This window comes from Miniopterus natalensis, chromosome 3 (assembly GCF_054644295.1).
Source record: "Miniopterus natalensis isolate mMinNat1 chromosome 3, mMinNat1.hap1, whole genome shotgun sequence".
NCBI classification, from domain to species: domain Eukaryota; kingdom Metazoa; phylum Chordata; class Mammalia; order Chiroptera; family Miniopteridae; genus Miniopterus; species Miniopterus natalensis.
The window spans coordinates 95,813,943-95,841,896 of record NC_142083.1 but is presented as its reverse complement, the minus strand read 5'-3'; the positions used below and the strand labels follow the sequence as shown (position 1 = coordinate 95,841,896).

Below are 27,954 nucleotides of genomic sequence, written 5' to 3'. Positions count from 1 at the left end.
GATTCGTCTGATCTCTTACAAATAAAAGTGCTCGACACTGTGTCATGCAAGGTCACTGTAAAGGCCAAGGCTCTATGGGTTATTTCATTTATTGCCCTCACTGCAGGGGTTTTGAAAACTCAGAAAGAGGGAAACAAAGGAAAGGGCGCCCACACTTCACATTTTCACTGTGAGCTTTCCCAGGGGTACCTAAGCTGCCGGGCCCACAACAGGAACCCAGGGACAGCCGCGCAGTGAGAGCAGAGCCTTTGCTGTAATAATTGTCATGAATTTGCTTTTCAGGCCTTTAAGGAGAGCCCACCCCACAGTAAATTGCTGGAAGGCCAATCCCTTCACCACCAATTTAATGCTAAGAGCCGATGACTTTCATCAAATCTGACAGCATTTTGGTAAACGACGGCTCTGTTGATTAGGCCGCTGTCCACCCACGTATTACAAGGCCGAGGAAGCCATAAATCTTAATCCATGGATAGCAGCAGAAAGATCTAAGGCCAAGAAGTGGCGGCGGGGGAGGGGGGGCGCGGTGGAAGAGAGTACCAAGCAGAGCCCATTTATCACCACCAGCCACTCCACAGTGGAGGTGGCGACTTAGAGGCCCAATAAAGCAGCACCATTCACCTCGCCGGTTTTCCAGAAAACTGGAGAGTCCCGAGAAGGGTTTCACAGGTGGAGCTGGTCAGCCTCTGCGCCAGCATTTAGCTCACTCTGACTTTGTGGCCCAGGGAGTCTCAGGCTGGTGAGCCTCCATCAAGGGAGCTCTATCCAAAAGTGCTTCCTAGTTGCTGGACAAGACCCTAAGAAGGGAAATCTGTTCTACTGGAAGAAGCAAAGGTACTGGGCTTGGTCAGTGGAAAGGGGATGTGTGACTCAAGAGTTTAGGGGAGTCACTGAGAAAGACCGGCAAGAAGACAGGTGGGAGAGTGCACGGGTGCCTGGGGAAGGAGATGGGGCCTGCGGGTGTAGACTGTGACTGCAGGGCTCTCTGCACTGGGACTGCTGTGCCCCTGCTGACCTGGCCCGTGCAAATGTGCAAGATGACTGTGTGGCCCCATCTGTCCCTCCTGCTGGGTAGCGGACTAACAGAAGGACAGGGCAGGGCTGTGGTCCCTCCCCTGGTGGGGTTGCTTTTGGGAACTGGCCACCACTGGCTATTGGAGACTCTGCTACCTTGACCCCTGGCTGCCTCCAAGGACAGTAAAGCCCATTCAAAAGGGTAGAGAGACTGTCTTCACCTCTTTCCTACACACCCGCAATCTGTCCCCAAGTACTTCTATTATGGACAAACTTGCTTCTAAACTCTGCTACTTGGGGCCAAAGGAAACCAATCCAGTCTCTCTCCCTCAAGACAGTAACAGTGCAGCTGGCACATCAACGCCATTCACTGTCTTGCCGACAGCCTCCTCGATGGAAGCGAGGGGGCCCAGTCCCAGCTCAGTGAACAGCTCTGGGGCAGGCAGGCTCTGAATAGCCAGGCCTGGCCCCACCTCTTGTCACAGCCCATCCAGGCAGAAGTGGGCGTCTTATCCAGGCTGACCCACAGTCCAGGCCATGACCCAAGGAACAGAGACAGGCTGAGAGATTCCGATGGTCTCTCCCTTGGAAAATGACAACAGACAAATACTGAGGAAGTGAGAAACTGATGTGCAGAAGGCCACGTCAGCAATGAGTGGCTTTTCCCGATGGGTCGGGACAGCCAAAGGGATAGCGAAAGCTGGGGGTAGGGAACAGAGGTGGAAGGATGATGAATGGAGAAGGTTGTAGAGAAAGAGGCCAACTGAGGCTCACAGGGAGCCCTGCTGCAAACCCTCCGCCTGGTCCTCCGCAGCCACCTGGCCCTGTCGGCGGCCCTTCTACACCCAGCAGCTGCGGATCTTTCCAAAGCACGAGCCCAAGCGTGTCACTCTCCTACTGAAAACCCTCCAGGGAATTCCTCACATTTAAAATAAAATCCAAATTCCTTCCAGGGATCTTCCAGGCAGTGTGATCCAGCCCCTGGACCTGGGACCCCCACCTCTCACAGCCTGCCCTCTGCACTTCTGTGCATTGGCCACTCCGACCTCCTCTCAGCCTGACCCCACTTCCTACTGTCCTCGCTGTGCCATTCCCTGGGGACTCTCCCTCCAGACCTTCTCATCTTTGGGAGTCAGCTCAGATGCATCCCCTGGGGAAGCCTTTGCAGCCACCCTCTCTAGAGTAACTCTTCCCCCAGACACACCCATCTCATTCCACTCTCCTATCCCTCACACACTTGTTTATTTGCTTGTTTGCTTGCTTTTGGACCACCCACACTTCGTAAATGCAAGCTCCAGGGGAGCGGGCCTGGCCTGCATCTGCCCTCATCGTCAGTGCCCCTGCACTGGCTATAGCAGCTGTATATTTACTGATGCCTCCTCTGTGCGGGGCACTGCTTGAAATGCTCGCCAAACACTGGCTCGTCACAACCTCATTACTGATCCTATAAGACACGTACCATTATCAACCCTACTTACACTTGAGAAAACGAGAGGTTTAGCAACTCATCTATGACAGTGCAACTAGTAAGTGATGCAGCCAAGGCTTTGAACCTGGGTATCTGGGTGCCTGAGTCTGTGCTCTTAACCACTTCTCTGGACTTGTTTGTCACCTGCCACCAAGGGCTCCTACCTGAAGCATGAGCAGAATCCCCCTGATGGACCACCTGACACACTATGAGCACATCCTTCCCAGCAGCCCCGGGAGGTTTTATTGCTGATGAGCTCAAAGCTCATAGAGGTCACACTGCCAGCTCCAGGGCACACAGCTAATAAGGAGTTTGTCTGACTCCAAAGCCCTTTCCCTTCTACTCCCCGGAGGACACAGGTCCAAATATCCCAAAGAGCCAGGTGGGAAATGGAAAGATGTAAGAGAAACCGTAGCAGAGCTTATAACAAAATGCAACTACCACTGGGCCTCAGTTCTGGGACCCTAAAGGGAGTGGTGGGGACTGTAGCAAACCAGCAGGCTTATGCCATGTCTAAGCAGGGAGACCACTCCTAGGCTCCCCCATAGTGGCTGCCTGATGAGAGGGCGGCCCAGTCTGTGGGCCAGATCTTCCCATTTTCTAGAGAAGCAGGAATAGAGCTTCTTAAAAATTATATAAAATCTTTTAAATTTAAATGTTAGTAAGTGACTAAGTCTTTTTAAACTGTGTGAGTTCAAAAAACCTGATCTGGGGGCAACTTTGGCCCACAGGCTAAAGTTGATAACTTTGGAATCCACTAAGCTGGTCCCTCTGTGTGTTTGGAAACAGCAGTCATGTCTTCCTCCCAGGTTAGCAGTTCCCACATCCTCAGGGCAGGATCTTCCAGGGCAGGAACGGAGCCTTATCTGATTTTTTGTTTTTAACCCCAGACCCCGCCCAGTCCCTGGCCCATGGTAATAACTGTTTGTTAGATTACTGGGTGATTTCTTTCACAACATGGCCACTGAATGCTCCCTGGTTTGTCTATATGTCTGAGGGATGGTCCCAGAGGACCGCGTAGGGGGGAGCAGAGTTGGTCTCATCGGTAATGGTGGGGGGTGGGTTGACCCCAGCACCCATTCTACTCTCTTCCTAAGATGTCTTCCAGTTCACTAGAGGCCAGAAAGCCAGGTACTGTTTCCCCAGACTACCTTCAACTGCGGTTCTGGATGCAACTCACATGAGCCCATCAGATGGCCTCACACAAGCAGGGAAAGCAAGGAAAGGAAAGTAGAAGTGAGGTGGAGGCTGTTTCTGCGCTTGGCACAGTGGTGGAGGCGATGGGATTTTCAACAATGTTCCACCTTGGCTACACAGGGTCTCTCTTCACAGTGTTGCTGTAGCAAGCACAGCATTGCTCTGAGGCCAATGGCTGTGGCAGTGGCTTCTTCATTCCTGGATCGCAGCTAATGTGACACATTCCTGATGCTGACCCCACACCTTCCCTACTGCGTCCTAAGCAGCGGCTTTTCTAGGGTCCCTGATAAGATGCTGGGTGCTGTTCCTGGAGGCCCAGCTCAGAGCCCATCCTCTGCCAGCCAAGGATTTTTGTAAGCACCAAATGCCCTGCATCACATCCATTTCTGATTAAAATAGCCTGCGTGGGCTCTATTGTTAGGCACTGGCTGACCCCTCACTGATAGGTGCAGAAGGACAATTACAGCATTTATGGCATCAGGAAGCCAGGAAATTAGCCATGATTAAGCCCTATGAAGTGTGGGACCACAGGGAGAGACTGGGGAGGGATGCTGATTAATCTCAGGCCAAGTCTTTTAAATTGCACAGAGTCTGGAGCAGCCATTAAGTCACAGTCCAGGATGCAAATATGGCTCCTGATAATAGAAGGCACTCAGAACAACTAGAAGGATGGTCTGAAGCGAGAAGTGGAGAAAGGCGCCATGAATGAGAAATTAACATTCATTGCTCTGGGCAACTCGCAACAAAGGAGGCCTCCAGGCTCTGTGCCTGGCAAGCCCTGCTCACTGGCCCTGGAGCGAGCTAGCAGGAACACCCTTCCCCATTTAATCAGGGACCCACAAATGTCTCTGCAGAGAAGTGGAGGACCACTGGATTTGAAGTCACAGGTCCAGGGTTGAAACCTCAGCCTACCCTCTCCCTTAGCAGCTGTGTGACTCTGAGCAAGTCCCCTTACCTCTCTGGACACAATTTCTTCAGTGGCACAATGAGGACTTACACACTTATGGATTATTGCAAAGATGGGCCAATAAAGTATATGTAAGTATTTACCTGTAGAACTATACATATGATACAGTACAAAAAGCTATAAGCAGCCCGTCCCAATCTTGGTGAGCACAGGATTAGAGTATATATACACCACTGCTTAAGCCTCACCTCAGACCAAATGAGTCAGAATCTCTGCGGGTGGGGCCTGAGCATCAGTATTTTTAAAACTCCCAGGTGATTTGAATGTGCAGTGGAGGTTGTGACAGACAGGTCCCTGGGAAGGCGTAACTGCAAGGTGAGGTATGAGGACCACATGGGCAAGAATACCAAGCTTGGGGCCAAAGATCTGGGTTCGAATGTTGATTCTGACACTTCTTGGTAGTTGACCTTGGAAAGCTCACTTGACTTTTCTGAGCACTCGACTCCTTAGCTCCCTTAAAAGAGGAAGGACACTGGAACTTACCCTATAGGTCTCCTGTGAGGGCAAACGGAAGGAGTCATACAGGAGCTGAGCCCACACCTGGTACCCAGTAGGAGCTCAAAAATGCAAGCTGCTGGCAGCAGCAGCCTCAGCAGCAACCAAAGTGGCATCTCAGGTCTGTGGGGCAGGTGCTGTCTTACTCACCGGCTGCGTTCCTGGAATCTAAGACCATGCCTGACACATAGTAAGGTGCTCAATAAAAAACAGCTAGATGGATGACTCATCATGACAGGGTTGTGAGATTGATCTACGATACTCCAGAAGGGTGGATCATGCTGAGAGAGAGGCTGGAGGATCCCACGGGCTCCTCTGCCCTCCAGAGGCCAGTGCCACATGCAGAGAAGGCACCACTGCAGTGCCCAGCCAGCCCACCCACTGCCCATAGAGATTCCAAATGCCCTGATTATGTTTCTGTTCCAGCAATAATCCTGCTCCTTATTCTAAAGTCGGAGCTGGGGCCAAGGGCTTGACCTGGTGCCATCCACGGCGCTGGGCTCTGCTGGGGGCTGTCCGTGAATTGCGTCTTAAAACTTCTTCAGCTTCTCGAAACAGGGCTCTTCGTCCACAATCTGCACCAGAGATGAGGGAGGAGACTTGGTGAGGCACCGATGGCAAGTTTACACTGATGGCAGTTTCGTAAATTACATTTAAATACACGTCAGCGTGTCCACAATCCTGTCTGCGAAGTTATTCACTGTAGCACCATTTGTAGCAGCAAAACATTAGAAAACAAGCTAAATGGCCAGCAAAAATGCAATGATAGTAATATGTGTAATAACGTACAGCCAAATAGAGCAGGTCTATATAAAAAAGGAACAAGCTCCACGGCATAGAAGCAGGGTACAGGACAGTGTGCACATAGCCAGCATTTGTGTAAAAGAGGGGAGAGGGGAGAGATATGTGTTGAATGAGTGAACGTACTGCTCCTGTTACCTGCCCCTCCCTGAAACCTAGACTGAGAAAGGCCTGTTTCTCCTAAGTAGCAGCAGATCACTGGATTCCTCCGCCATGGAAGCTAAGAGAGTCATCCCATTTTCCTCTGTGCCCTGGGGACTAGGAAGCTCATGCCAAACTCCAACCTGAACCGCAGTAACTCTCCTAGGGACCGTTTTGGGACATCACTTTCACTGTCTGTTAATGGCTTGGGATTTTACCATACCTATGGTAAGTACACAAATCAAGATTATTGTGTGCCAGAAACTTTACATTTCTTATGCCATTTAACCTTCCTGGCAAGCCTGCAACATGGGCATAATGATCCCCATTTTACAGGAGAGGAAACTGAGGGCCAGAGAGGAACTAACTGCTGGAGGTCTCAGAGCAAGAAAGCAGCAGAACAGGGTTCAAACCCAGCTCTGCCTCATTCCAACTCCTCTTCCTGTAACTCCATAGCATACTAGCCTTTCAGGCAAAGCAGCCCGCTCAGAAGGCCACTCTGGCACCGTAAGTATAGGCATCCTTGTTAGTCCCATTTTAAAGATGAAGAAACAAAGGCACAGAAAGACAAAATGGTGCTTTCTATTCTACTTCATGGACTTTCTGTGCTTTTATTATAGGACACATGAAACCGGCTTCAAGCCTGCAGAGCGTGGAATAACTAAATTCAAAGCTGAACAGTGGGATCAAAACAGGGCTTAGGTATTAAAGACAAGACATTTTGAGTGAAAATGCAGTGTAATCAAAATTATCTTAGACGTTGCCTTAAATTACAGGCACTTGAGAACTAGAAAATATAAAAGCCAGGAATTTACTGCTCTGGCCACCTGTGCCCTGGGGTAGTGGAGGCCAAGGCTGGTTTTAAAAGAAATAAAAAAGGATTTCTCTCTCTCACTCTCACGCTCTCTCTTTCTGGCCAAACGGGTATAGTTAACTATTTATTTGCTGGTATGTTTATGTGCATAAGACGTGGCTCAACTGTTCCTAATGAGTTCACAGAACTGCTGCTTGGCCTGGAAGGGCCTGTGCTCACCGTGTGTCCCCTCAGCATGCGAGGCACTCCTGGAGAAGTTGGGGTGGACGGCTTTCCGTGGCGACGTCTTCAGTTCAGAATTGGCCCCATTGACGTAGACAGAGAAGCCCTGCTCCAAGTGCTCCAGTCTCAGCTGCACAGGGTCCTTGGTTTTCAAATGCTTTAATATCCTGCAAGAAAAATGATCGCTTCATCCTCATTATATGAGCCTGGGCGAGCTGCCACCCCCACGCAGGGACAGAGCCGCTGCTCTGATAATCAGAGGCTGGGTGGCGGGACCCCGGCTGTTCTTCTACAAACAGCCTCTAAGAAGCCCATTACACACAGAGGGAAGCAGCGAGGGGAAGACTGTTTCGGGCCCTGCAGGGGTGTTTCTGATTTCATTCTGAGGCTCAAACATGGGCATGTCAGCAACAAATAAGGGTGCATATCCTTGCCCCACAGTGGCTGAGACAGGAAGTGGGCAGTGTGCACACTACGGCCACACAGCCCGGGCTTCCAGGGACAGTCCCAGGGCCACGCAGTTCCGCTCTGTGTGGACAACCGCACTTGGTTCAATGTGTGAGCAAACATGGTTTAGGGTCTAAGCCTTTGTGAGAGATTTCACATAACAAACACACCAACAAATGAGAAGCCCCTCAGCAGACCAGGCAGACTGATGTTTTGCTTCAGTAAATAAATGTGCTCTCAAACACTCACCCCGATATCTCGACTGTCATCATTTTATATTCTGATGCAATTAAAAATATATCAATGCAGGTTTTTGTTCAAGATTCATGATGCGATTATCACACTCATAGGCTAAAGGGGCCTTGGCCTGAACACAGCCGGGTCTGCGGTTCAGCTTTCTGTAAAGCGCAGCCTCACACCTCCGGCCTGGCCCTTTCCCTGCTCATGCCCCAAAAAAGGTGTGCGGTGCCCTCTTCAGACCCTCCAGAGCGGCTCCCGTCTGACGCCAGGCCCTTCAGTCTCATGGCAAACACCTTCACGCACCCCACACCAACTAGACTTATTTCCGCACAAGAAGAAACAGACAAACGACCAGCATGGCAGGAGGGGTGCATCCTCCTTCCCCGGTGATTAAGTAAGTTCCTCCCAAGTTGGCAAAATGTAAATTTTAGAAAACAACAGTAATCACGCATAGGGTGTGTTCCGTATGCTGAACTCTGTTCTAAATGCTTCACATCAACAGTCCAGCCGCAATATTCTTGGCAGTTACATTCTATAAAGTTGCTACACACACAGAATTAGTGAACAGTGACATGGCTCCTAGGGGAAAACACAGGTTTGGTTCCTGAGAGCCTCTGGTCCACGTTTTCACCAACTGATCAATACATGGCCCTGCTGTATGAGTGTTTCTGCAGGAAGGCACCTTATCTAATATGGAGTTGAGGAATTAACACTGAACTCCTGGCCAGCAGCACTGTAACTCACCCCTGAATGAAGCTTACCTAACACGTGAACTTTCTCTGTAAGAAACACCACCACCCTCAGCCTTCTCGTACTCAGCAGCACTAGAGAGCACTTCAGCGCTATGCCTGCGGCCCGTTTAACAGCAGGATCACCACCTAAAAGCACAAGAATGTGGAAAGGATGCCGCGGAAAGGACCCTGTCTGCAGTGTGAGAGCTGACACCAGAAGGCCGTGTTGCCCTCTTCTACCCCTCGGCTGACAACGTGCCAGGGTCAGGCAACTAAAATTTTCTGCCACTCTGCAAATGTCTTTGAATGACTGTGAAAGCGCTGAGAGTATTGATTTTGGAGTTGCAAATAAATTCTAATTAGCAGATGAATTCACAAATATGGAATACTGTGAGCCATGAGGGTCGGCACAACCATCTACGGGATAATTGCATTTATTATTCCCATTTCGTAGCTAAGCAAACAGGCACAGAGAGGTCAAATAACTGGACCAAGGTCACACAGCTAGTATGGTGGCAGGGCTAGGGTACAAACTTAAGCAATTTGGCTGCAGAGTCTTCATCATAATGAAGACAACTTCTAAAGCTAGTGAGATGATGTTGAAACTGGCAAACTTAGACTTGCTGGTAACTCACAGAACCTTCTCAGAGGTAAGGTTCTGAGAAGGTTCTGTGAGTTATAGAAAATGCCATATGCTCAGTAAGTACATTCCGGCAAATTGTTCCCGATCAGTCATAACAAAACCCTGAAAGCAACCCAAGTGTCCAACAGCAGGAAAGTGGAACCTGGGCTCTCACACAGCCATTATAATTATGAAGAATCTGTCTAAACATGGGGTGTTGGTTGGGATCTGTTCAGCAATGGGTGAAAATGGCAGAACAAACACGGTACATATGTGGTTAAGTGCAAAGTTGGAGGAAAGTGTGCTGTGGACCCAGAATGGAAGATGATAAGTGTAAAAATCAAGTCAGTTTTAAGGTAGTGTGGTGGCATTATGGGTGATTTCTTTGTTTGTTTTTAAATGTTTCTTGAACTGTTGCTACATCCATCTTTTCAACCATCATGGCAGGAACATTTATTACAGACTGCTTATCTCTTGCCAGCCTCGGAAGCCTAGGAGATGCCTGACTGAGAGGCAACAGCATAAAACAGAAGGAAAACAAGTAACTAAGAGACAATTTCCAAACACAGCATTAGCTGCACTCACTGGAACAAACAGCCACAGGGCTCCCTCCGAAGGCACCAGCAGTCTCCAGGCAGAGGACCGCAGGGAGCCCATGCCCTGGGAGGCCCCAGCGTTGGGGGGACAGGTCAGAATCTGACCACCTAGCAGAAAGTGTCTGCCTGAACCTCCCTCTGGAGACCGCCTGTCTCCTGATGCTACCTTAATGGTCATGGTGGCATCCAACTCCCCAGAATCCGGGCTGGCACTGCACGTGGGCCTCTCTTTAAGCAGGATGATTTATGAAAATGTGGATTTATGAAGCTGATAAATGAGGAGATAATTATTCAAACTGTGAAAGGAATCGCTGAAGGAACTCCTCTGCTGCAGCAAAGCACATCAGTAAGATACACCGGATCAAAGAAAAATGGTTTAAAAAAAATTTGATAGCCTACTTTGCATAAAAAGCTGCCCTAGGTAAAGGCATTCGAAGACATCAGACTGAGTCCCTGCCCTATGGAAGAGGGAGCCCTGCCGCCCCACAGCCCAGTCCCACGATTCTCTTACGGGTTTGGTTTGTTTCACAGTACAGCACAGTATCTGTGAGTCCCTTTCTCCCAGCCATCAGGGTCTGAGCCCTGGGCATGGGGGTCCATGCTGCGCACCAGCAGTGAGGAACGCTCTCAAGACCTACTTCTGGGACAAGTGGCCCCAAGGAACGCCAGGTCTAGCAAGGAGAGACGGCACAGGTGCGCTTCCTGACACACTACCGTGTGCCTAACACACGGCGCAGGCACCATTGCCACTTCCTGCCGTATCGACCTCTGGGTCATTTGTACAGAAAGCTTTTTTGTGCAGAAAAGGAAGTGGAGACAAGATGTCATAAGGAAGTGACGGGAACATGACGCCCTTGATGGTTGGGTGGCCGGGGCACAAGCTGGGACCCAGGTGGTGAGAGGACTTGGGCTGAGCTCAGCGAGCAGGCAGTGCGCTGCGCACGAACCTGACTGTGCCTGGGCCAAGGACTGAGCTTTCCCGGTTTCTAGGCGCTGAGGTTGCTGTGCGACTGTGGACTAGCTTCATGGCTCCTCTGGACCTCATGACTCAAAGGTCACCTGAGGGTTCTCCAAGGATCAGGCATCCGAGGACTATCTGGATGTCAGCTCGGAGAAGGCACGTTTAACACTAAAATGATGAAGATGATGATGAAATCATGCTCGGTGGCAGGCTTACTGTGGACTGTCGAGTACCTTGTCTCACTCCTTCCTGGTCCTGGGGTTTAAGTCCTACCGTTGGCCTGTTTTATAGATGAATGTGCCCAAGGTCAGAGGGCCCAGGAAGCAGCCAGGATTTAAATTTAGGTCTGGGAGGCTCCAAAGCCCATCCCACTGTTTCCTGTCTCCTTACCAGGTATCATGCCACAGGGCTCTGAGCAAGGAGGGTTCAGAGGAGGGTTCCGTGGCTCCCAGCTGGGGGTGTCATGGAAGTGGTGGCACTGGAGCCCAGCCCTGAAGCATGTAGAAGCAGAGAGCAATGGTGCTGAAAGCCTGCCACGCCTTCCAGAACCTGGTGGCGCACAGGCTCTGGTATTGGTTCTCTAGGATGTCCCCACCCCTATACGTGCGGGCGGCGGTGAGGTCGTGTGGGGAACGAAGCTCCAGCTCTGTACTGGAGGCTCTGCCACTTTCCCAGCTGCGTGACCTGGGGCAAGCTCCTCGGTTCCTCTACTATAAAATGAGACCAAGAGCTCTGGCCGGTCCGGCTTCGCAGTCAGAGCATCAGCCTGCAGACGGAAGGGCCCCAGGTTCGATTCTGGCCAAGGGCACTTACCTCTGTTGCAGGCTCGATCCCCAGTCGGGCCGCGCCCAGGAGGCAACCCTGTCTCTCTCACACCGATGTCTCTGTCTCTCTCCCCCTCTCATCCACTCTCTCTGAAAAGCAATGAAAAAAATATCCTCGAGTGAGGATTAAAATAATAAAAATAAATAAATAAATGAAATGAGACCCAGAATGCCGACGCCTCTCTGGGTTGTCATGGGGATGGAATGGAGGCCAGGCTGATGCTCCAGCTCAGAGACCAGCCCATGCGAGGCCCCCACGGGATGCTGGTTCTCTCCTTCCTTCTTTCTACCTGAATCTCCTCTTGAGGCAGTGGGTTCACTTCACATATGGGCAGGTTTTCCTCAAAGACCTTTTCCAGAAAGCAAATAATACCCCCTCTGGATTCCTGGCCATGGCCCCCCTCCACAATTGAGAGGTGGGTGTTACAGCCCCCCTGGCCATTAGCTCCTCAGTCCCTCCTCACACCTCAGCCCTTTGGTCACTCTGCTTGCTCTCTCATCAGTCCCGCTGGGCATGATTACATCTTTTGGGAAGGTGAATGACCAGGTCACTAAGTGTCTTCAGGGAGGCTTTGTGCAGGGCAAATGGAGCTGCCACATCTCCCTAGCCTCCCCAACCTCCCTTGTGCCCCTCCCGGAGCACATGACCACTTTCTGCTTCTTCTGGCCAAGTTAGAGGTGGCCTGGTGCTCACCTGCCAAGGCCTGGGGAGTTCCTCAGGGCAAGGGCTGTGTGGCAGACACCTGTTCTTTCTGCCTGCCCGGCCCCTCTCCCCACCTTCCAATCAGAGCCCTAGAGAGGCATAGCTGCCTACTTAAACCACTCCTTACTCCACACAGTGTGGGTGAGACCCACCCCACCCCAGCTTAACGGGTGGCCAAGGAGTGGCCAGTCAGCCCAAGCTGCCTCACCAGACAAAGGGGTGATTAGCTCAGGAATGAAAATGGGGCCCCAGCCTGACCAATGGGAGCCCTCATCAGCACTTCTGTGCAACTGTTAGGAAGGAGGCACTCTCTTCCCCTGGAGGGAGGGCGTAAATGCGGCGTCTCTCGGCCACCTGGGCCTCTGTGAGGGAAGTACCTGCCTGAGATGACTCCAGTGTGGGAAAACAGAGCCAACAGATGGAGAATGACTGATTTCCGTGACATAATTTGAGTACCTGGATGCAACTATGCCTGAAGCCAGAGTATTATCCTGGGGTTGTAATTTCATGAGCCAGTAAGTTTCCTTGTTGCTTAAAGTCCATCTACCTTGGGTTTCTGTGCCTTCCAGTAAAGGCGCACTGAGGCAGTCTGTCCTCCTCATCACAGTGTTCTTCATACTGGCGGTCACGCTAGGCACTGAGAAGGCGCCCCGCCAACTCCCACCGAGGAGTGAAAGAAGAACGTCTCCCAGCACCTGGGGGCAGCTGTGCTCTGGGAGGTCTGTCCTGAGAACTCACGCAGCGCCCACCCCCTTCTCAGGCCCGACAGCAGCCTGGGTTTTTATCTCCCTCTAGGCACAGTGTCAAGCTCAGAGGCTCGTTTCCTACCCAGTAAAAGTAAACTGCAGTTTATTCCTGCAAATTCCCTCCATAATGAGCTTAGAGCCACCAGCCATGCCGGCAGGTTTCTCTCCTCTTGATTATTTCTGACAATGTCAAACAAAACGTACTGAAGAAAGGCCAGCCCAGCTCCGCGGCTTCCCGGGTGCGTGACCTCGGCACATTGCACTGCTCTGGTGGCCGCTTCTTTGTTTGTAATGATGGGTGCAATAACCATATCTGCCTCGCTGGGTAGGAGGCGGAAAAAATGAAATGACAATGGGGCGAGGCGCCTGGCACGGCTGGCACTCCAGAAAAGGTGCCTTTAAAGCAACACCTGATGAGAGCTCAGGTGCACCCCCCTTTTTTCTTTTTAGGTGTTTAATTTTAGTTCTATCTTCTCATTTCCTGTCATCAAGCCAGCTCCCTCTTGGTGACAACACGTCCCCAAAATTTAAGGCAACTCAGTTCTGATATATTTTTTAACTCCCTTTGCACTGCAACCTGCTCACTGGACATTCTCCTACAGCTGTATAGGCTGGTACCTCTTTGATCATGGACTTATTGATCCCCATTTAATAAGAAGCGAGTTGCCCATATGATACTCTCATCCCAGAGAAGTCACAAGTATTTGACTCAGGTGTTTGGGGGCACCACCCACCTGCCAGAAACTGAATAAAAAACACTTTGCTCCATGGCACTCATGACAATGAAAAAAACCCACATGGGGCCAATCAGCACAACCCTTCCACTATTCTAGCTGGAGGCCACCGGGCGGTGGAGGGAGATGGGCACAGAGCATCTGGGCAGAGGACAATGCCTTCCAGCAAAGGAGGCATTTCTGGCTGGTCCCAGAGAGTTTTCTATTCACAGGTTCCCCACTGGGGGAGGTACGACCTCACCAGGGAGCATCCAGAAATGCAGGCAGGTGCTGTCGTCAGATATTGGGGTCTCAGCAGACTTTAGAAAAGGAGCCAGTGGGCAGGAACACTAAACTCCTACAACACATGCCACTATCTTGCACATAAAAATCTGTCCCACGCGACATGCCACTCGGGCCCCAGGTGACAAGCACCAGGAGTACCGCCAGTCAGAGAAGGGCTGATCCATGTTCAGGATGACAACCCCTAGACTACCTGGCCTGCAAGACTACCTGGGCTGTCATTCCCATAACACAGAGGTCCAATTAGCACCCAACCCTCCCGCCTCCTGCAGGTCTGTTTCAGGGGCCTGCAGCATTCTTCTGTTTGTTTCGTGCTTTTATTTGAATCCATTACTAACATTTTAAAACAAAGGAGGTTTCACAACACACGCCCAGATTTCCAGCTTCTCTGGCAACCTTGGAGGCCATGGGCCCCAGGCCTGTGTTTCCACAAACAACAACTGGCCTGAGCTGAGCAACTTGATTGTGAACATTCCCAGTGCCCTCTCCCCACTGAGCGGGCTTTACTCACTGCCTGGCATCTGAGCTTGCAAACCCAGCTTACTGCAGGCCCCAGGCCTGGAGACAAACCACAGTGAACTGAAAATGACCTTCCGCAGCCCTGCAGACTTCAGCAGCACTGAGGATGCGATGCCTCTTTGAACCAGACCACACTGCTGTGACCTCGGTCACTAAACACAGCATCGTCCATCTACTGCCAGCTCTTTCAAGAACCAGCACTCCAGAGTCAAAATCCATGCTGACTTAACTTTAAGTGACATGTGGACCAACTTCAAACACAAATGCAAAATCACTCCACCTCTACATAACAAGGCATGATTACAGGCTCAGATTTCAAAAGACCAGCACAGCCTGTAAGATCACAGGCTGGGCTCTTGAGGTGACTAATGCACAGGCCCTGGCAAATCCTAGCTTTTCATGACAAACCCACCTTCTCCCAGAACAGAAACAGGAGGCAAGGGGGGGTACTTACGCGTGGAGCAGTTTCCTACAGCTCAATCAAGAGACGCAATTAAATCAGTGAATGGAGAAACAGGAGCTGGCATTGCAGATAATATTCCCTACCTCTGAGTAGAGGTGACTGCATCCCACTCCTATGTGAACCAGAGCCTGCGTGCTGTTAATAAATCTAAATAGGGTTTTTATTTGGCTAATATTAAGGGCTGCCGGGGAGCGGTTTGTCTTACCGGTTCCTCTGCTGAAGCAATATTAAATACTCATCATGTTTCTCATCAAAGTCTGTCACCATGTCCTTAGTGTAACCCTGAAATGAAGAAACAGAGCAGTGTGATATGGGAAAGCAGGGGAGCATTTACTGAGGCCCGGGCGAAGCACACACAGCATAGGAGGCGGAGAGGCAGAGGCCGACCTTGACGCAGGCTTGGCTCCCCAGGAGCATCACTCTGGAGCCCCAGAGCCCCAGAGATGGTCTGACGTCCCAGTGGGTCTTGAACACACACAACTAATGATCTACGAAGAGAAGAAGGCCGAATCCCCAGCACCACTGTTCATTCCTCCCATGCCCTATAAAAACAAGCGCTTGGACAAGATTTGGGCTTCACTCTTTTCTCCCACTCATTATTAACTTTCCTCAACTGTTATAACCAGATGCAACCCAAATCAGTTGTTTAAGAGGGGATCTCGTTTTTCCCTTGCCACTGCAAGAGAAATGCATGCTTACGATAAACAAGGCAGTCATTACAAAAATATATGACCCAGAGAGTGAAGATCCCTTTAGAGCAGACATTTGAGGGTTTGCACCTGTCCTTTTGGCAACAGAGCTCTGGGTTCCCCTTGGGGAACCATTCAGCCCCTTCTTTCAGTTTATTGGCTTCTTTAGATGCCCTTGAAAGTGCCTTTGTTTTCCTCTAGGGTCACATGACCTTGGCCTTAGCCTCCATCAACATAGTGCTTCCCCCAGCCACAATGATTCACTGGCCTAGGGCTGAGCCATAACCCAAGCTAGGCCCTTGAAAGACAGCCCTGGGTTTGCTGATTCTCTTGGGGAAATGCTGTTCTCTTTCCACTGCAGTGCCAAGCTGATGAAATGCGGGTCTGGAACTGCCTGAGAATGAAGTCAATAGAGAAGATGGCTGATCTGAGAGATGGAGAGAGATTCCTAATGGCATCGTTTGAGCCCCTGGACCCACCCCTAGGCAATTTGATTACTGCTTTACAAGCTTCAGCTGAGTTTCTGTCATTTGCCGCTCAAAGAATTATGTCAAAAATCACAATCTGACCATATAATGTTTTACAGGTATAATTAATGAAACTACACATGAAAGTGACATATGTATATACTAGTAAAATCCCCATTATAATTTGATATATATTCCTCTAGATGTTTTTCTTTGTTTATAATATACATATATACATATTTATAAACACACACACAAACGCACATCCTTTTAAACAAAAACAGGATCATAACATAAACAATACTTTGCCATTTTCTATGTTTCTTAAATAACTTTTGTCCAAGGAATGGATTAAAGGGACAATATCAACTTGGTTCTAGTCACAAATTACAGGGATTAAGTTTTAAATGTCAAGCAAGACATCTGTAATAAAAATGCAATTTGTGTGAAAACCCAAATGATTAACATGGAGAGGAGGCAAAAAGAATCTGTTTCCTTCTTAACTGTCAAAACCTGGCTTGAACCCCGCTGCTCTACAGAACCCTCCCCAAGGATGACCCAAACCTCCCTAACCAAATGCAAGAGCCCCTCCCTCCTCCTGCTCAGCTGCTCGGGCGGGGGCGCTGCTGGCCCCCCTCCTGCCCGGGCCGCCTCTGCTCCTGTACCGCCCAGTGAGCCTCCTTTCGCCCCACGCTTTCCGCCTGGGCCTCCCTGGCTACCTTCCTCCTTTGGCCTCAGATGTGGAGGGTCACTGTCTCTGTCCATCTCACCTTTCTGGGTCTCTCTCCGTCTTTACTTCTCTTTCTGACTACAAGGCAATGGGCGCCCTCGCTGGGTGATCCGGAGAGTCGCTCCTAGTCCAGGCCTGAGGCCTGAGGAGAGCTGGTTGCAGGACACTGGGTCTGGGGAGGAGGCTCAGCTCCTTCCAGAAGGACATGTATACGATGGGGACAGTTTGTGCAGCGATTCCACACACGAGTCCCCTCTGATCTTCACAGCAGCCTTGAAGTGGTTATTATCACCCCATTTGAGATACAAGGGAACCCTTTCCAGGCATCTTCCAGGAACTTGGGTCCTCTAAGGCAACTCACGTAACCATTTTGAAATATTTAAATGGCCACTGGTATATTACAGTACGGAATGAAACATTCTATCACATTTTTAGATGAAATAGGAGACTTCAAAGGGATCTCAGCCTGTGGTGGGCTGCCCTGGGCCTTCACCTCATACCCCCCAGAAACCCATTTACCCACCTCTGCCAGGAGGAAGGCGTCATCAGAAAGACTTGAAGAGCACAAGCATATATCCAGCCAAACTTTTTACCAGCCTGCGCCTCTCAAATGCTAATGTGGGCACCAATTACCTGGGATTGTGCTGAAATGCAGGCTCTGGTTGGGGGGGTAGGGGGGGGCATTTCTAACAAGCTCCCAGGCAATGCCCGTGGGCCCACTTTGAGTAATTTGAACTTGAGCAGGGAAGAACAGGGGGCTTTGGAGTCCAGCCTGGCTCCAAGTCCCAACACTGCCATTAGTTCCTCATGCGAAATGGAGGTAAAGTCAGTACCTGTCTGCAGGATTTTTCTTGCCCTCCCAGGGTGAATGTGGACTGCATGCAGTGACAGTGGAAAGGACCTAGCACAGTACCTGGCACCTAGAGAGCCCTCAATGAACGTTAGTTACATTCACGTTTACAGATTCCATTATTTAAACAGCACTATCCTAGCCACCCCCACCCCCACCCATGCTCAGTCCTACCCTAATGCCTTAATCATTCTATCTCTTTTTCCAGAAATCTACTCCAACCCCTCCAGCCTCCACCCAAATCCTCTCCAAGGCCCAGCTCAGTTCCTGAAGTCTCCATGAAGTCGTCCCCAACATTCTCAACCCCACTCACTTCAGCTCATTCTGAAACCCTGAGATTGGTATTAAATTATATACAATACAGTGCTCAATAGCGTATGATTAACTGCTAAACTGTTACCATTTAACTATACATATTGCTCACTAATTATCTGGGGATTTGGAGACTTCGAGTCACCCCTGATCTCTCCTTCTTACCATCCCTGAGCCTAGTCTTGTCTGTAAAAAGGGGATATTAATGACTCCCACACAGGGCTGCTCTAAGGATTAACTAGGAGAAAAGTGGAAGTAATTTAGGATCTTTTCTTTCTGGTTCTCCCTTATAATCCCAGCCGGATTATAAATCCATGGAGGGCAGAACTGTGGGCAAGCAAGGGGACAGGGCATGGGAGCCTGGTCCTGGGCCTGTCTTAGCTTCACCACATCTAGCTCAGTGATGACAATCGCTGAGGCTGACTTAGTACCAACTCGGCCAATCCTCACCCCAACTCTGGTTGGTCAGACACCAGACACTGCCTCCCCTTCACTGAGACTTCATTTCTCTGGCTATAAAATGGAGGCATTAACACTTAAGGCACCCCACAAAGGTGGGAGAACCTTATAAAGTGCCAAGTTTATCATCACTGTCTTGCAATGTTTGTCAAACATTTACCAAGTGCTTACTGTGGGGCTGTTACCTATGCAATGAAGGTTTAACAAAAGCTCTGATCAGTGGCCCTGGCCGGCATGGTCAGTGGATAGAGCATCATCCCATGCACTGAAGGGTCGTGGTTCGATTCCCAGTCAGGGCACATACCCAGGTTGCAGCTCAATCCCGAGTCGGGGTACATGTGGGAGGCAGCCGACTGGTGTTTCTCTTACATCTATTTCTCTCTCTCTCTCTCTCTCTCTCTCTCTCTCTCTCTCGTCTCCTCCCTCCCTTCCTCCCTCTCTGGAATCAATGAAATGTCCTCGGGTAAGGGTTAAAAAAAAAAAAGCTCTGACCCAGTGTATATTCAGACACAAACTTATAGGTTGTACTCAACCACCAGCCAGGCACTGCTCTGCAGGACTCTGGCCCCTTCCTGTCCGGAGTGGTGTGACTGGCACCCCCTGCTGTTGTGCATCCAGTCAAGGGTATACACAGTGGCCCAGAGTCCCTAACATCGGGAATGGCCTGCTAGGAGTTCTGGAAACACCCATTCAATTGAATGCACATGGGTATTTTTCTGCAAAGAGAGTCCATACCATTCATCAGATTACCAAAGGCACATGAGACCAAAAACAGGAGACAAATGATTATATTAAAATGTGGTGCCAAGGATCTGAATGAGGGAACCAGGAAGGCCCCCTTGAGGCCACGGCCAGGCCCCCATCCTTGGCAGTCATCTTCGAAGCCTGGCTTACACTCCCACTCCACATTCAACCCATCAGCTCCCCGTGAAAACTGCAGCATATCCAACATCTGATCATTTCTCACCACCTGCCCCTACCACTCTGGTTCAGGCCCCTCGCTGGCCTCTGCTCCTGCCCCCACCCCTGTAGTCTGCTCTCCCTGCTACAGCCAGGGGGCCCTATGAAAGGTAAGTGGAACCATGCTCTTCTACACGGGTCCCCACGGCCACCAGGCGCTGCACACTTGCAGCTCTGAGCTGCCTCCCACCACTCTACTCCAGCACCCTCAACACCCAGCTCCCACCGCAGGGCTTTGGGTCACCATTCCTTCTGCCCAGAGTGCTCTTCTTCCAAGTAAACACCCAGATTTCTCACCTCCTTCAAGGCTCGCCTCAGATCTTACCGTCCCTGGGAGGTCCCGAGAGGCTGTGCACACACACCTACTCCCAATCCCCACTGACTTAATGCCTGCTTTACCTGATTTATTATGTCTTTCATTACTTGAGCTGCCCCTGCACTAGAATGAAACTTCCTCGAAGGCAGGAATTGTGTCCGTGTTTGACCACTTGTGCATTCCAAGCCCCCGGGACAGTGCCTGGCACACAGGGGCACTCACTAAATCCTGACTGAGTGAAATAAATAAATAAGGTGACATCTAAACTGAAATTTTGAAGTTGAAGTGTTTTCTGGGCAACAAGAAAAGGGACAGTCACACCAGGCAGAAGGAGCAATACGGGGAAAAGGTTTGGGGGCCTGAAAAAGCTTGAACCAGAAATTGGGTTTGACTAGAGTGACGGGTGCCAAGAAGGTGCTAGTTAATAGGTTCATGGCCAAAAGTTGGGTTTGACTAGAGTGACGGGTGCCAAGGAAGTGCCAGTTAACAGGTGAAGGGCCTAAGCAGTTCGGATGTGATGCAGAGGCAAAGCCTCGCTGCACAATTGTTATTCTATCATCTTTATCCATCCCGAAGGCTGGCCCCAGAGATGGTGCGGAATTCTATCAATGGCCATATCATTAATTCTCTCTGGGGGGAAAGAAATGGAATTGGAAAGAAACACCAAGAATCAGTTATGTTTAAAGAAGCCAGGCGGAGTCTATATTTCAGGAATCACGCATTCCTCTGAGACCAGAATATTGGAATTCTCCTAAACAGGCTGATTTAGTGAGTGCAGAGCCCAAGCTGCATAAGCGAGCAGCTGGGGAGTGGTGTCGGTTTTCAGGGCTTGCGAATGTCTTGATGTCTTGTCTCGGGACTTAACCTTGCAGGTGTCAGGCCTCAGCAGAGAAGAACAATGATTTCAAATGGTTTAATGATGAGGCTGTGGAAACCCTGTGTCAGGGTCACAGAACTCACAGAGCACCTCCATACACCTGGGGTACTCTGCCTCCCCTCCTTCCCTCCCCTCAGCGTCTCATCTGAACTGAGGGCCAACCTTTGAGCAATAAATGAATGCTCCATTACTGGGGCCCACGCTTCAGGCCGCCTTAACTGCCATTTATTATACTCTCTGTGGGTCTTATTGTGAGTGTCGCAAAAAATGCTACGCTCTAGGATCTTTGGCCCCATTTTAGAGGAGGAAACTGAGGCTTTGAAAACTGGAGCAAATTGCATGTGGGCCACAAAGCGTTTAAGGGGGCAGCAGACATTTGTTGTTTTTGTAAGCTCAGCATCTATTTGTTTTCTTCTGATTACAGCACCTCAGTTTTCCTTTGGGAATTCACCTCTCCTCCACTCTCAGTCCATGGGGGGGGGGGGGAGTGACACTGCCTGCACATGACCTACCCCTGGCCAACCGGGCTATTCTGCCTCCTGGCCATGTGACAGGTTCAGGGCTAGGTATGTGCCCCAAGCCAGGCCAACAGACTCAACTCAAGGACTGGTTGAATCTGCTGGACAAGCCCCTATCCCTCTTCCCCTGGAATATTAGCTGACATGAGCTGAGAGCTACTAGGAGCCTAGCTACTAGTCCCGAGAGCCACACAAAGGAAGCCATGTCTGTCAACCGATTAGGCTCACCCTAGGAACACCCTTATATGTCCCATGGAGAGTTCTGTCCAAGAGCGACATCAACATCGAGGCAGTAGAACTGAGGACAGAGGGAGACAGGCCAGATAGAAACCACATCCTCTTACCTACATCCGTGTTTAACTGCCTGAAGCCAGCACTATCTTGGCCTTTTTAGTCACAAGAGCGAATACATTTGTTTTTTTTACTCAGGCCAGTTTGCAGTATGTGTGTGTGTGTGTTCTACACCTCAGTGAGTTCTCGGTGGTACAGTGGTAGAGTTGATACTCAGGGCTTTCTGAATCCAAAGTCTGTGCCATGTTCGAGGTCTCAGAGAAGCATCTAGTAGAGACCTAAAATGATACCTTAACGAATGTTCTCAATGATGGCCCTACACCCATATAAGAGGTGATCCAGATGTATCTTATAGTAAAAAACTCCTATTCTTCCTTCAAAACCCTCCCCCAGTGTCAACTCCTCTGTCCTCTCAGTGCTTCTCTTCTCTGTGTCTCACTGCTGTGTAATAAGTCTTTAATGCATATTGATTAGGTGAATGAAAAAGTACAGTTCTAAGTAGGTTTTTTACTGCTTTTGGTGACATATCAGATGCACTCCCATCCCCCAAACAGGAACAACAAATACTCTGCAGTCAGTATTCCTACTTAGCAAACAAGCCAAGCAATCGAGCCCTAAAGGATGGCTGATACTGCCCCCTAGAGGTGGAACAAAACGACACAAAACACTGCAGCAAAGATCTGAGTTTCTCTCGCCTAGGGTATCCGTGGTAACACAATCACATGTCCTGCACACACCAGATGGATACGCCAAGGAGGGGTTTGGTTTACTTCTCAAATACCTTAGGCTTACATTTACTACTACGCTACCCTGGGTACCATCTTTTACTGCTACCAATACATACCTTGAGATTTTATATTTACTTTCCAGGACTGTAGAATCTCAATGCAGACCCAGATTCTAGGATTTCCTCCTGGATGCATGACACGGTATGCTGTATCTTTAGAAATTGTTTTTCTTACATAGCTCTCTAAAAAATCATTTTCAATACATATCTGTTAAAAAATAATTAACATTTCTTCTGATTCTCAGAAAAGTCCTCTTGTGCAATGTATATTATAAACTAACTTTTAGGCTGGCAAATATAGATTCTTCTCTTTTGAAAATCTTAAACGAGCTTAACTTAAAAGGAGACTGTATATTAATGCCACAAACAGAAGGCAGGCATAAATTTGAACCTAGTAAAATGGCACGTGTTTTCATGCCACCTGCGTGCTGTGGAAGTCTGCAAACCGCACACTGGGAAACTCGGGGCCAGAGCTTCCACATCCCCGCAGCCTGCCAGGTGGCAGGCACTGACCTCATTTTACACCCGTTCACTCCGTATTTATTGGACACCTATTCTGGAGGCACGCAGGGAGGACATCAAAGTCTCTGCTGCCGTGGCCTCACATTCTAGTGAACAGAGACAGGAGATAAAAAATAAGCAAATCTGTTGTATGTCAGACAGTGCTAAGTGCCACGGAGACTAGGAGAAGGAGTGTGGGCAGGAGGGAGGTGCTCTCTCAGCCAGAGGTCAGAGAAGGCCAGAAAATGGAGACCAAAGGAAGCAAAGGAAGAGAACCCTGTGGGAGTCTGGACAAAAGTAAGAGGAAGAGCAGCTGCCACCAGCTGGAGCAGAGAGCAAGGCGGGGAGTGGGAGGGATGGGCGGGACACGGGTGTAGGCCATGGTGCAGGCTCTGTAAGGTGGCCGGGAGCTATGGCAAGGGTCTGAGCTGACCTGGCATCATCTCAGCTAGGCTCTAAGTGAGTCACGATGGCTGAGGCTGATGCCACCCTCCTCGCCTCGCTGCCCTACCCCTGAGAGCTTGGGATGGAACTCAGGCCTGCAAGGGCCCCTGGAAGCACGTGTGCGGCATGAATAGCCTCTCACCCTTAAGGAGAAGGGATGCGGCTTTCGCACTCCCAGGCTGGTGCTAAACTGATTTAGGGCTGCAGTTACCTGTCATAGCCTCTCGTTTCCGCAGGACCAGCGCTTGGCCTGATGGGAGGACAGAGGCAGCTTAGGTGGAATTTACCTCCCAGTCTCTGCCTCCACCCCCTGCCTAGCAGGAGAACTTTTCCCTCTAAGAGAATGAACCTCCCACAGAGCGCATCCATCACCAGGACAAGCCTGGGGGCATAAATGTACACTCCCTCTCCCCCCAGGGGCAAGCACGCAGGGGTCCCTTCCTATTTATTCCACAAATATTTCCTGAGCGTCTCTATGGGTTGGGCAGGTTGGGCCTGGAGCTACTGCACACACACACACACACACACACACACACACACACCCCACCCCCCCACCCCCTGCTCTGGCTGTTTCTCAGAGAAGCCCAGCCCCTTCCTGCTCAGGGCTGTGGCACTAAGCAGTCCTGTGTGCCCCACTCCCCCCACCGCTGAACTGTAAGGGAGCTCACTAGGTGGGGGGGGCATCCTTGCACAACGCAAGCACACCCAAGAGCCTGCCTGGGGCTGGGATGGAGCATGGTCAGAGCACGCTGGCTGATCCTAGGGGGGAGCCACAGGGAACTGGCTTTTGACCTTCCAGGCCTGCTTTCAGCCGGATGAGGGGCAAAGCCTGCTTGTGCCAATGACAGGTGCAGAGTGGTGGGGAAACCCTAGGTCAGGAGTGAAATCTCATGCTCAAGTCTAGGGCAGTTCAGTGGGGTCCAGGGGTCCCACAGTCAATGTTCTCACACACACTAGAGTCACATTCTTGCCATATGAGACCACACAGACCCAAGAACATAAAGGAGACAGTTCACAGCAGTTCCCTCTCACCCCTCCCCCTCACCGACCATGTGGACTGTGATCCTTTCCTCTCCCTTTCCCCCACCTCCCCCTCCTGGCCTTCCTACCTTCTTTCAGACTTACTGAGCACCTCCTATCAAACAGGTTAATTTAGGGGCAGAGAGGGGAGTGTGCTCGAAGCAAAGTGGATGCACATGTGAAGCGGGTGCCCATGAGAGTCAGCAGAGAGTAGGAGGGACAAGGAACGACGGAGGAGCTGGGGCAACAGGAGCAGAGGCTGACGCAGGGCTGAGCGGGCCAGACCACCAAAGCCACGTGGGCTGCAGCAGGGAGCTTTGCCCTTAGCCCCAGGCCAATGAGAAGCCACTTTGTGTTACTGGGTGGAGGGTGGACATTGGAATAGAGATTGGAGGTGGCCCAGAGTGGGTGCTGGGAGGCACATAGGAGGCGGCTGGGCAAGAGGTGTCAGAAACATGAAGGAGGCAGGGAGAAGATATTTTTAAGGTGAAAGCACAAGCCTTGGTAATGGCTGGAAAAAGGAGGCAAGGGAGAAGTATTGGAGATGATTCCAAAGTTTCTGGCCTGTGCAACTGGACAGCCAGCAGTGCCATTCTCAGAGAGGTGAAGGCAGGAGGAGAAGCAGGGCTGAGTTTGGTTTCGGGCACTTGTGTGGAGACTTTGAGGCATCCACGAGAAGCAGCTCATAGGCTGGCAGTTGGGTGCAAGGTTTTGGGTTCAAGGCTTCATGACACTGCTAAGATGCCCCTTCTTCCCTGCTCACGCTCACCCAGGGCTGAGTGATGCCCTTCCTCGGCTGTGCTCCTGAAGCATCCTCACAGACTGCTCTCTGGTGGGCACTTATCGAAGCCACCATGGACACAGGCCTAGGCATGTGTCATGGATGCTGAGCTATGGGCCCAGGTCACTCACACTGCAGCTGTCAGGAGCTGGTGGCTGGCAGCTCACGACTATGCCCCTTCCAGAAAGCCTGTTTTTCCCAGGTTATGCCTTCTCTCTGATACTGGTTGAAGCCAAGGGTACAAAGACCCAGGCTTCTTACCTCAGCTGGAAACATCTCTGAAGGGCCACCCATCCCTAAAGCTCCCTATGGGATCACCACAGCCTGCATCGCAGTTCAACTCCTCCCTTAGCCCAATCCTGCTTTACCCACCCCCAGATGTTGTTCCAGAGAGTCCTCCCCCATCAACCTCCTGCACTGATGTCTCCAGCCCAGAGTCTGCTTCCTGGGGACCTAAGACTGTACATCTCTCCTCCTTGACCATGAGCTCCTAGGCAGGACTGAATCTTGTTACATCAAAGGCCACTGATAAATGCATTTTGAACTGAATGGGCAATCCTGACACAACCAGGACTTTCCAGTAGTCCTGAATTCCAAATGGACAGACCGAAGTCCCAAAAGTATAGTCAATTCCTTGGACCACAGACTCCAATTTTTATTTATTTAATTTTTAATTGATTTTAAAGAGGAAGGGAGAGGGAGAGAGAGAAACATCAATCAGCTGCCTCCTTCTGCATGCTCCACACTGGGAAACGAGCCCGCAACCTGGGCATGTGCCCTGACCAGGAATGGAACTGGCGACCTCTTGGCGCATGGACTATGCTCAACCAACTGAGCCACACCAGCCAGGGCCAGAACCTAATTTTAAATTCTGAGAGATGGTTGCCATGGAGGTATGTGACATAGGCTCTCAATTCCTGGGTCTTCATTCAATAGCTGAGCAGCTGAGGGAGATGGTCCGCATCTGACTGAGGAGCCAGGTGCCTGGGCAAGAATCCTGTCCTGCTTGTGTGAGTGGAAGATGGTACCTGTGCCTGAGCTTCCTCAGCTGTCCACCTGGAATGATGTCCTAGTGGCACTGTTCATAAATGCCAAAAAGTGGAAGCAACCCAAATGTCCGTGATGGATACACGGGGTGTGGTGTATCCATACCCTGGAATATTCTCTGGTCATAAACAGGAATGCAGCACTGACACATGCTACAGTATGGATGACCTTGGAAGCATTTTGCTAAGTGAAAGAAGCCAGACACAAAAGGCTACATGTTATATGATTCCATTTATATGAAATGTCCAGATAGGCAAATCCATGGAGACAGAAAGCAGATGAGCCATTGCCAGGGGATAGGGAGCTACTGCTAATGGTGCAGGGTTTCGATCTGGGGTGATATAAATGTTTTAGAATTAGACAGTGGCGATGGCTGCACAGCATTGTGAATATACTAAATACCACTTAATTATACACTCTAAAATGGTGAATTTTGTGTTGTGCAAATTATATCTCAATAAAAAATGCAAAAGAAGAGGCGATGATGATTAAAAGGATCCACCTTATAAACATAACTGCCTGGCATATAATACATGTTCAGTAAATGTTAGCAACTAAGATGATGCTGATTAGAAATATTCAGAGGTTTCTAATCAGGATGGCACAAAATCTGAACTCATAGTTCCCCTAGAGCTTGCTCCCTGAGCTACCCCGAGGCGTTTCATGCCACACAGTTAACACCCACCTGAACTTCATGCAAAGGGAAGATGACATAAGGTTTTCCCGCGTAGGAAGAGGCTGAGCTAACCTGTTTCTGGGAGAGCAGCTGGGTGTAGGATTTGCTCTGCCTCTGGAGAGGGGCTGTTCTTACACCCTCAGAACAGGCACCGGCTGGTGACAATCACAGCCCTGGCTGTGCACCAACCCTTGAGGGTCATCACAGGTGGCAGGTAGAGAATGCGCTCAGGCTGGCAGCAGAGTAAGGGCCCGGTGACAAAGAAGTGGGTCTGCACTAAAAAAAACAGTGATTTTACAATGTCTCCACTGGTGAGGACGGCTAGGAATAAGAACTGGCTGACAGGGAAGACGCCAGGCGTACTAGCTGCAGGAGAGACAGTATTTCGTTTGTGCCGAGGAGGAGAGGAAGGGGGTGGGAGAGACTTCCAGCCCCTAAAGTCGCCTGAATGCGGGTTCTTAGGAGCAGAGCAGCAGTCCACAAATTCCACCATTTCTTGGCCTCCTGCTTGCTCCTTCCAACCCACAGCTGCCGCTGGGATTTGCTCTAAAACACACATCTCTGTGGCTTCTCCCATTAAAAACCTGCAGTGGCTGGCAAGTAAGGTGCCACGGGCACTTTGGGGAGTAACGTGGCAGTATCCACTAAAACAAGACAGAGCCAGTCCCCACATAGCCCCAGTCTTCTCTGACCCAGCCATTCCACTCCTTGCAATCTACTGGAAAGACGCACACAAGTGCGCGAGGAGGAATGTATCAAATGCTAAGCCCTCCAGCTGGAAAATGGCTAAATAACCCCCAGTCTGTCCATACTACACTGTAGTGAGATTTTCTTTTTAAAGGACTGGGTTTATTTGTAACACCCAGGATGGAAAGCATATAGTTCAGGCAGGTTAGGCAAGTAACAAGTTACAAAATCACGTTACAGAACAACACAGTCATTATGACCCCGTTTTGTTAAAATACACACTCTCCAAAATACGACATGCATTTCATGGGTACACTCAGGTACACGGATGCACAGAGAAAGGTCTGGAAGGATGCATGCCAAGCTCATGACAACAGTTACTCCAGGAGGGGAAGACTGGGATTGGGGAGAGGTAGGAACTGGCAAAAGGGATTTGAGCCTCATCTAGATGGTTGAAAATAATTTTCCTAAAGAAGCTGTTTTCATGTATTACTGTATAACTAATGGCCTCCACCCACCTTCCCTTTCCAAAAAAGAAAAAAAAAAAATCGATGGTTC

The 27,954-nt window shown here is 50.2% G+C and overlaps 1 protein-coding gene across 1 annotated transcript in view; it reads right to left on the bottom strand.

Annotated features, from left to right (window-relative positions):
* KATNIP (katanin interacting protein) overlaps positions 1-27,954 on the bottom strand; it is a 175,237-nt gene that overhangs the window by 110,029 nt on the left and 37,254 nt on the right. The window contains exons 3-5 of the mRNA XM_016216235.2: positions 15,190-15,266; positions 7,114-7,283; positions 5,616-5,713 (exon numbers count right to left, since the gene is read on the bottom strand). Of these exons, the coding sequence (XP_016071721.2) occupies positions 5,616-5,713; positions 7,114-7,283; positions 15,190-15,266 (345 nt within the window). The remainder of the gene's footprint in view (positions 1-5,615; positions 5,714-7,113; positions 7,284-15,189; positions 15,267-27,954) is intronic.